This window comes from Pyrgilauda ruficollis, unplaced genomic scaffold, assembly GCF_017590135.1.
Source record: "Pyrgilauda ruficollis isolate IOZ18807 unplaced genomic scaffold, ASM1759013v1 scaffold52, whole genome shotgun sequence".
Classification (NCBI taxonomy): Eukaryota; Metazoa; Chordata; class Aves; order Passeriformes; family Passeridae; genus Pyrgilauda; species Pyrgilauda ruficollis.
Window position 1 is genome coordinate 4775484 of NW_024526822.1, and position 10160 is coordinate 4785643.

Sequence of the window (10160 nt, forward strand, 5' to 3'; positions counted from 1 at the left end):
AGTCAAACCAGCCTTTTGTTCCCCTTTCCCCTCCCCATCCTTTTTTATCCTCTTCCATAATGGGATGTTTAAGAAAAAAAAATAAAATAACCCAACCTCAAACCCTAATCACCTTCATTTGAATTTCAAATATCCCCCTCCTGGCCTCCCCCACGCCCCAACTGACTCGGAGCTGGGAATATGGAAATTTCTCCTGCTTGCCTTAAATGTGGCTGTGCTATGAAAATCATCAGCCTCATGCAAATCCCGAGCAGCCCCAATTGCCATAGCAACCAGCTGTTTCCAGCCCAACTCCTGCAGCTTTCATTTACCCGGGACTTGTCCTGGGGCTGTGCATGGCTGCAGGGGGAAGAGACCAGAGAAATCCTGCAGGCTTTGAGGAAAGTTTCACGAGGGAGAGCCAGCCTTGGGGAGCAAAGGCGTAGCCCAGGACTGAGCTCAGCGTGGGGCCGGGAGAGGCCAAGTTTCCTCAAAAGACTTTGGCCTGGCAAGCTGCTTCCAGCCCGAGCTGAGGAGGGAACTACAAAAGGCAGGAGGAATAAAAGCTCCCAGAAAAAAAAGAAAAAAAAAAAAAAAAAAGAAGAAAAAAGCCAACCAAGCTGGGAGGCAGCACGGGCTGAGCAGCACAATCTGCCATCCCTTACCTGTGCTGGAGCCTCTCACCTGACCTAGGGGTGACACAGAGCCCAGACCCTCCAAACCTCATCCCAGCATGATCCGTCCTTTGGAAGGATCCATCCTCTGGAAGGATCCATCCTCTGGAAGGATCCATCCTTTGGAAGAAGCCATCCTCTGGAAGAAGCTATCCTTTGGAAGGATCCATCCTTTGGAAGGATCCGTCCTCTGGAAGAAGCCATCCTTTGGAAGGAGGCGTCCTCTGGAAGGATCCATCCTTTGGAAGGAGGCATTCTTATAAGAATCCATCCTCTGGAAGGATCCATTCTTTGGAAGGAGGCATCCTTATAAGAATCCATCCTTTGGAAGGAGCCATCCTCTGGAAGGATCCGTCCTCTGGAAGGATCCGTCACCTTCCAAAGAGGCTGTACCCCATGGCAATGCCACGAGCAGCCTCCTCCTCCCCAGAGCCCAGCAGAGGCAGCACCTGCAGGCAGCTCACAGCCTGCAGAGAGGTGTGAGAAGAGAGCAGGACTCTCACCTGGCAGCTGAGGGCTGAACTCAGTTTGTGGCAGAGGCAGACTGAGGCAAAGTCTCTGATTTTCCATCTGCCCTGGCACGGATTTAATGCAAAATGCGCTGGTACTGGGAGGGGATTTGGCTGGGCTGGGAGCTCTGGTGTCCAGTTTCAGAGCTGCCCTCGCCCTGTCCCCACTGCCAGGGGACCCAGGGTGTCCTGTGGCTGCAGCAGAGGAAGGGCTGGTGCTGACAGCTTGCCAGGGGATGAAGGTGGGGATGAAGAATGGCACCCACAGGGATGGAGGGCACAGCAGGCTCTCCTCAGAAGGGACACTGAGGAGCAGATGCATCACAGCCCCTCAGTGCTCAATTTTCTCGAGGTTTAAAGGGAAGGGTCTTTCATATTTCCTCAAAGATACCTGCATGAATGCTCTCTGCAGGGGAGGGCAGAACTCACAGTGCTCTGAGGGGCAGCTCCAACCTCTGCTCTCTGTGACCCAGGGCATGGTGAGAGCTGTGCCAGGGGAATTTGGGACGAATCTCAAGGAAAGGTTCTTCCCCCAGAGGGTGCTGGCACTGCCCAGGCTCCCCAGGGAATGGGCACGGCCCCGAGGCTGCCAGAGCTCCAGGAGCCTTTGGACAGGGATTTTAGAGTGTCTGAGCAGGGCCAGGAGCTGGACTGGATGATCCTGTGGGTCCCTGCCAGCTCAGGACACTCTGTGATCCTAAAGCACTCAGAGAAGTTACCCAAGCTGCCACGGCCACCAAGAGCCCAGAGCTCCACCAACCCCCCTCAGCGTCCTTCTGACCCCATGCCCTTCCCCTCCAGCTCCCAGGCTAGCCACAGAATTCACAGAATTCACATAATTCACAGAATTCACAGAATGATCCTTTTAATAAATCCCTGCTTTATTCTTTAACTCCTCCAGCCTCTGCTCTAGCTCAGCCTTCCCAAGGCATCCCAGGAGCCCCCCAAACCCTCCCCATAGTTTGTCCCATTGGGAACTCACATCCCCCCAGAGCTGGGGTGCCCAGCAGAGCCAGCCCTGCTGGCAGAGCCCAGCTCCCCGGGTTACAGGGTGGGGAGGGAAGGTGCTGGGGCTGCCTGCAGCTATTCCCTTCCCCGTGGTTGTGTTTGAAGCGCTTCCCTATCGCCCTTTTTGTAAAAGCTTTGGCTTCCCCCCCATAGCCTCAACAGATGAAATCAAAGGGAAGTAGCTCTGCTTGGTGTAACCTGTTTTGATGGAGGAGATAACCGGGGAACAAGTGTCTGACACAAACAAACAGACAGACAGGGGCAAGTCCCACCTCAGCGTTCTGTTGCATCAGATACCGAGGGCTTAGATAAACCACAAGAAGGGGGAGATCTCTGCCCCCGGGGCTGCAGGACCAGGGGCGACACTCGGCACTGCCAAGCCCCCACAGTTCCCATCAAAAAAATCAGCGCGGAGCTCGCTGGCATGGCTTTCATCAGTTTAAAAAAGATGAAAAGAGCTCCGAGCCAAGCAGAAAACTCGCTGCTCTTCGTTACCCCCCATGGAGGCTCAGCCCCGCTGCCAAGGCTTGGAGTCAGGTGGGGAAAGGGGAAAAGGACCCTAAAAGCAGAGGGGTAATCCCTGCTCAGCCTGCCCCACATCCCTGGGGAGATGGGGAAGGAAAATCAACCCTCTGGGGGCAACTGGTGCCTGTTCCCCCTCGCACAATGGAAAAAATTCAGAGCTGAATAAATTAATATTCACAGGGCTGGGCAGTGAGGACCCTTAGAAATTGTATTTTTAAAAAATAATAGGTTGTAAAATGGCATAATTTCACTGTAACTGATAGATTTGGGATCAAACCCCCACACATTTCTGGAAAATGTCTTTTTTTTAAAAGCCCTGAAACATTTTCTGTGGAATTGGTGTGGATGAAAAGAAAAAAAAATAAATAAAAGAAAATAAATAATAGAAAAAAAACACAGAGCTCTCTAAACCTCCTACGAAAGGCGAACGATTTTTAACAATTTTCTCAAAAAAGAAAACCCCCCAGAATTATTTCAAACACTTTCAAAGTAGAACAATGCCCCAAATTACCCCTTTTTTTCCCCCCCCCTTCTAAGCCTGGAATTGGCGGGGATATGAAAGGATGAGATTATGCCTCTGCTTCTGACACTTCCCATCAGATCTTCAGGCATCAGTTTTAGATCAAGGGCTTGGTTTACAAAAGCATTTTGGTACTTAATTCCCTCATTTTTCTTTTTAATTTCTTTTTTTTTTTTTTTTTTTTGGGAGCCAGCCTGCATCTTTTGGTGATGAAAAACCTTTGGATACCTGCACCTGGGAGAATTTCTAGGTGTAATATTGTTAATTTGGTAAGAGACCTCTCCTTTTGGGGGGGGAAACAAGCTGTGTGGATTGGCCTAATTGGGTAGGAAATGGGAAATTCAATTAATGAGTCATCAGAAAACACTCGGAGCCTTTTCCCACATGAAGCAGGGAACCCAAACACAGTAAATATTCCTCTAACAACGCCTGCAAAGGAGCACAAAAACTTCCCGGGAAGCTCGGCACAAAGAGAGCTTTGTTGTTTATAAACAGAAAGGGCTGAAAGGAGAGAGAAAACAACGCGGGGAAGGGTTTGGGGGAAGAGAGGAGCTGCGCCTCGCACAGGTGAGGGACGGGTGGTGCCACCCCCCGAGGGTCCTGCAAGGTGTCCCCAAGGGTGGCACCTCAGCAGGGGCTGTGGTTGCTGCTGGGGACACGCCAAAGGACGTCGCAGCACTCTGCAGTGTCTCATTTCTCAGAAGAATTTGAACAGAGCAAGAAATCACCGGGACAACCTCAGGAAAAAAATCAAAAAATACAAAATTCATCACTGGGACAGCCTGAAAAAAAAAATCAAAAAATCAAATATATAAACACCAAAAACTCAAAACATCAAAAAATAAAAAAAAAAAATCAGCGGGACAGCCTCAGGAAAAAAATAAAAAAATATTGAAAAAATTTAAAAAACACCAGGACAGACTCAGAAAAAAAAATCCAAAAATCATCACCGGGACAGCCTGAGAAAAAAAATCAAAAAATAAAAATAAAAAAAAAATCAAATAATCAAAAAATAAAAAAATCAAAACATCAAAATATCAAAACATCAAAAACTCAAAATATCAAAAAAAAATCAAAAGTCATCACTGGGACAGCCTCAGAAAACAAAATCAAAAAATCATCACCGGGACAGCCTCAGAAAAAAATTTAAAAATCAAAAAATCATTGGGGCAGCCTCAGGAAAAAAATCAAAAAATCATCACCGAGACAGCCTCAGAAAATAATCAAAAAATCACCGGGACAGCCTCAGCAAAAAAAGCGATTTAAGCAGGTTCTTTGTGCCGCTCTTTGCAAATGAAGGAGATTTACTCGTCCTGATTTCCCTGCTTGATTTGAAGGCTCCGAGCGCTGCCGCGAATATTTTTTGTTATTTTCAAACAAATTGACTTCACTGTTCTGCTTTCTTTTCTCAATTACCACTAAAAAGAGGCGCTGCAGCTCACGCTAATGGCTGTCTGGGATGCTGAAGCTGAAAAAAAAATCATATTTTATCCAACCAAATGTGCTGCCAGCTTCTGGTTTAGCATTTCTGACTCCAGAGCCTCCCACTACATTTAATAACAGCCAATACCAGAATTAAATCCACATTTTCCTTCATCTTGATTAATCCTGCCACCCATCAATGAAAGCCAAATATTTCAGGGGGTTCCAGTTCCTACTTCAAGTCCCTGTAACAGCTCTCAGGGATTTTTGGAGGAGTTTGGGGTCTTGGGGATGTGTTTGGTGCTTGTTTATCCCAAATCCCAAATTTGGGGTGATTTGAGAGCCCCGAGGAGGAGCTGAGCTGGCCAGAGTCAATCCGAGTTCATGGATGTGAACAGAAGCAGATTTGATCTCTGTTTTAGATTATGTCAAATAACCCAATTAACCAAGGACACAGAGGATTTCTAAATCAAGGGGTGGGGTTAGTCCCTTTAAAACCTGGAGTTCTCTTGCTTACCCAAAATCTCTTTTTTTTTCCCCCTAAATTATCTCAAATTTTATAAGAGGAAAATCATTCCATGCAAAGTTTTCTCCTGCTCTTACACATCCCCTTGGCCCAAGCTTAGGGCTCTTCATTACCCAGGGAATATTTGATTCCTCTCATTTTCTCCACCAGTTTTTGTTTTGAAAGGTGTTGATTTCTAAGCCTATAGCACAGCTTTTAATAATCTTAATTTGCTGTACCTAGTGGGTGCTAAAATGATTTCTTGGTGTTGCTCATTTGCCTAAAAAGGGATGTGACCATGGCCCTTTGGGAAATTACAGGGCCTGCTAAATGTGATTCAAATCTCAGTGATTCAAATCTCACTTCAGGCAGCCCGAAAGCACAAACCTGATTTTTCGGGTGCCTGTTACACCTGGTGGTGGGCAAACCTGGCAGAAATTAGTGCTCACACCATCACTGGCACCTTCAAAGGATCACCCTGAGCCTCGTCTTTCCAGATCCAAGGAATTTGGGGGCTCCGTGGAGGAGCTGGAGCCTGCTCAGCGTCAGGTGAGGAACCCGATCGCGCCTTCCACCCGCCGCTGCTGGAACTCCCAAACTGGGTTTCATTATTCCCAAAGTCCCTCCCGTTTTTCCCCACACGCACAGATAGCCCAAAAAAGGCTGTTCTCCCTGTGGAAAAGCTCCTGGCACCCTGTGGATACAGAGCAGAGTGCACCAGGAGTGGTCCAAAGCCATTAGTGCTGCGGCAGAGGCGGGAGCGAATTTCAACCTCAGACCTGCTGGGGACATCTGGGGAGGCACCCTGTGAGCCAATTTCCATGCCAGACTCACTGAGGACATTGGGGAGGCACTCTGAGTGAATTTCCACCTCAGACATGCTGGGGACATTGGGGAGGCACTCTGTGAGCTGGGGACATTGGGAAGGCTCTCTGTGAGCAAATTTCCATGTCAAACCCACTGAGGATATTGGGGAGGCACTCTGTGAGTGAATTTCAACCTCAAACCCGCTGAGGACATGGGGCAGGCACTCTGTGAGCAAATTTCCACCTCAGACCCACTGAGGATATTGGGGAGGCACTCTGTGAGTGAATTTCCACCTCAGACCCACTGAGGATATTGGGGAGGCACTCTGTGAGTGAATTTCCACCTCAGACCCACAGAGGACATGGGGGAGGCACCCTCTGAGCCGATTTCCGTGTCAGACCCGCTGAGGACATGCGGGAGGCGCTCCGGGATTCGCTGCTGTCACACAGGAGGGATCTTGCATCGCCCGATCAAGATACCAACGCAATCCTAGCCCTGAGCACATTCCTGATCAACTCCCAGGCTGCAAGAGCAGCAACAGGAGCCCAGAAAAAGCACTGGGGAGAAACTTCCAGCACCCACACTGCCCTTTTTCATTTTATTTTTTCTTTTCTTTCCCCTCCCTCTCCGGCCCCTGCCGCCCCAGACCCTCCTTACCTGGCTCCACCTGGTCAGGTTCGTGCCTGGTGTCTGTGGAATCTGCTGCATCCCCGCTCATCTTGATCTCTGGAAAAGGAGGCACAACTGATTTTAATAACAGGTCACAGTCCCAGGCAACAGGCACATGTGGCTTCCACTAAACAGCACAAATGAATGTGTGTAATTATAATAAACCATCAGACTTTCAAATTTCTGATTCCTCAACATCCAGGCACTAGAATATTCATCAGCTCTGAGGATGCACTTTCCCTCCTGTTGCTCTTTGCAGCCCCCCTCACTGCTGTCCCCCCTCCCCAGTTTGCTGGGGGGGTTTCACCCCTCTCATCCCTCCTCACCCACGGGATCAAGGGGTGGATTCAGCACTGGGAGCTCCCCAGCCCGGCTCAGGCTTCCCAAACCTGCTGTGGCTGTGACAGCACCCTCCCACACCTGCAGAGATGGGGATCCCTCCAGCTTTCTCCCAGATCCTTCCCTTGGCCTTCACGATGCCTCAAACCCAACTTGTTTTTCCCACTGCCTCCATCTGCAGGTTATTTCTCCTCTTTTCTGTCACTTGTAGGTGTCCACAACCCTCAAAAGCCGCCCAAGATCTGCCCCAAAGTGTTGCCCTTTGAATTTCTCCCTCATCTTCACCCAGACCAAGAAATTTGTCATTTACCCTTGAAGTGATGACTGCCACCACACCCGGGGCCACTTTCTCCTTCGGGGACAGCTGCAAGAAAAGGTGGCAATGGTCAACTTCACACCCTTAACAGAGGCCAAGGACACAGAGGTGGGAGAAGGGGGGATCCCTATTCAAATTCAGATGGACACCCGCTCAGCTTTTCCCTTTCCATGGGAATCTTAACTGTTTCCAGACTCGTTGTGGGGGAGAAAAAAAAAAAAAAAAAAAAAAGGTAAAAAATGCGATAAATTTTTATTATTTGAGTGATTTGCATGTGCTTCCTGCAGCCAATCCCGGCCACAGACTCTCCCCATTTGCATCGGGGAATAACAACAGCGGGGAAGCTGGGCCGGTGTTTGCTGTGGTTTTGCCAGGGTAGGGAAGGCAGGTGGAAGCCACCTAAAAGCATCATGCAAACCCTTTTCCTCTTCCCCATATCCACCTTTTGTTATTCCCAAAGGGATGAGGGCAGCCCCGTTGGATTTTTATCCCCATTTCCCTCTTTTGCTCCCACCATAACAGGCAGGGCTTTGTGCGTGTGCAGGTTTTCTTTGCCCATATTCAAAGCTGCCCTCGTGTGCAAACAGCAGATAATCTGCTTTTTTGGCCAAGATTTCATAGCTTTGATCAAGTTGAAAGTCTGTAACTTTCTCCAGCAAATGAATAAAGGTAGAAAAAAAAAATCGGGATTTTATACCAGAGCACAGAAACTTTCACATACTTCAGAAACTTCCTTTCCTTAAATTATATTAAGGAGTGAGGGGGGAAAAAGGAGGGAGAAAGAGTTGTGGGATTTTTTTTTTCCCCTTCAAATAAACCCTCTGCAATTAAGACATGAACGTTTAGTGGGGCTTCTAAGCATTTCTACTGCAGGAAGAGTAATTACCATCAGCTATAAACATCTTCTTGTCTTGTACCACTGCCAAGGGACCCTAACTTAGGCAATCTACAAAGCACAAAGTTTTGCTGGCTGCCAAAAAGTATTAAAAAAAAAAAAAAAGGCAAGTTCTCATAAAATAGAGGAAGAAAAAAAATCTAAAAGCCTGCAGAAATTTGGTGCTTCCTTTGGTGAGAAAGCTTGAAAGCTTGTAAAAAAATAAAATTAGGGAAAGCAAATATCTAATTCCCAAGAGAGTGAGAGCTGGAGCAGTTCAGACAGAGCTGAGGAAGGACAGACAGAAAAGCAGAGCATGAAAAGCTCTGTCCCTGCTGCAGGAGTGACCCCCACACCCTTCTGCCATTAAAAACTGGGATGGGTGGGGAGGGAGGGAGGAATTGCTGCTGCAACTTGATTGCATATCACATGTTATCCACCAGGTAAATCCCCTCCTCCTGCAGCTGGGAGATAAGGAGATGCCCTGGGATTCCCATGCACAGGAATTTTCTTTTCAGCGAGATTCAAAAATCCCCTGTAAATGTGCACAAGTTATTACAGTTTGAATATATTGGATTTTATTTTCAGCGAGTATCAAAAATCCCCTATAAACGTGCACAAGTTGTTACAGTTTGAATATATTGGATTTTATTTTCAGCGAGTATCAAAAATCCCCCCTATAAATGTGCACAAGTTGTTACAGTTTGAATATCTTGTCAGGAAAAATGAAATAAAAAAGGAAAAATAAGCAGGAAGAAAAGGAAAGCTGTGCCTGCTCATCTGAGAGGTTTAAGGTTTAGGACAGATTTTGTATCCTTGTGGATGACAGGGCAGCAGCAGCTCCCTCCAAGGGATCCTTGGGAACAGGGAGCAGACACACAGAGCAATTATTTTCTAATCTAATTGCAGCCAACACCTTTTTATGGACACCCCAAACCCTTCCACTACAACCAGAGCCATGCAAACCCAGCTTTGACCCCTGCTCCATCCTAAAAAACACCTTCAGACAGGGCAGGCTGGCAGTCCAGCTCCTTCCACACAGCTTTGCCAGCTTAGCAATACGCACAGGATAATCAGGCTTGGAAAAAAAAAAATAATAAATAAAACCTCTCTGGGAAAAATAACCCAGCTTAGGACAGCCTAACTCTAAACCACAGCCCTATTAGGAGCCGCCACTGTGGCCTGGGCCATATTAAAAATGTGCTGCTCTGCCCCAGCTCCCAAGCAGAGCTGGGGCAGGGGCAGGCTGGGTGGTTCAGCCAGACCAAAGGAGCTCTGCCAGCGCAGACACTTCTCCAGGATATATCTGCATCTCTATTTTTGCCGAAACAAACGGTGTCAGCAAATAAAGCCTTTCCCAAGCCCTCGTTCCCCGTAGCTGTCGGGGCATGGGCGAAGGGTGAGCCAGCCTGGTGGCTTGAAAAGTGGAATCCCGTGGTGGAGGAGGGGGAGCTGGGCTTGGCTGGGAGCATCACCCCGAGGTTTCTGGGCTTTAGGTGCCTGAGCCCCTCTGGAGGCTGCAGGGAGGTGAAATATCCAAAATGCCCTGGGAGGGGGTGGTGGCAGCCAGCAGGGAAGTGTCTCAGCAGAGAGGAGGGTGTGAGGAGCATGGGCAGCCCCCCTGCGGGCTGTGTCTTCTCCTAAAATCATTAAAGCTGGGGAAAAAATCCAAGATAAAAACTGGGGTTAAAGCTGAGCGCAGCTCTGCAAGCAGCTTGTTACAGAGGGGCCTCAAAGCTGCTCAGGGACCCCAAAACTGAACTGCTTTTGTAGAGGGGGGAAAAAAACCCTCCCACCTGTGCTGGGCTCCTTTTCCTGCAAAGGACTCCTCAAAACTCCAGCACAGGGGGGATGATCCGGGGGAGGGGAAGCTCCAAATCCAGCCTGGGGGCGATGCCACCGGCTCTGGCAGAGGGCACAGGATCGATGTGGGGAATGTCCCTGTGAGGAAAGAGTCACCCACGAGCCCGGGGATGGCTGGATGGCTGGGTGGGTTGGTGCCTGGATGGCTGG

The 10160-nt window shown here is 48.6% G+C and overlaps 1 protein-coding gene across 1 annotated transcript in view; it reads right to left on the minus strand.

Annotated features, from left to right (window-relative positions):
* POU2F3 (POU class 2 homeobox 3) overlaps positions 1 to 10160 on the minus strand; it is a 43633-nt gene that overhangs the window by 31839 nt on the left and 1634 nt on the right. Inside the window, exons 2-3 of the mRNA XM_041480597.1 lie at positions 7268 to 7321; positions 6607 to 6675 (exon numbers count right to left, since the gene is read on the minus strand). Of these exons, the coding sequence (XP_041336531.1) occupies positions 6607 to 6675; positions 7268 to 7321 (123 nt within the window). The remainder of the gene's footprint in view (positions 1 to 6606; positions 6676 to 7267; positions 7322 to 10160) is intronic.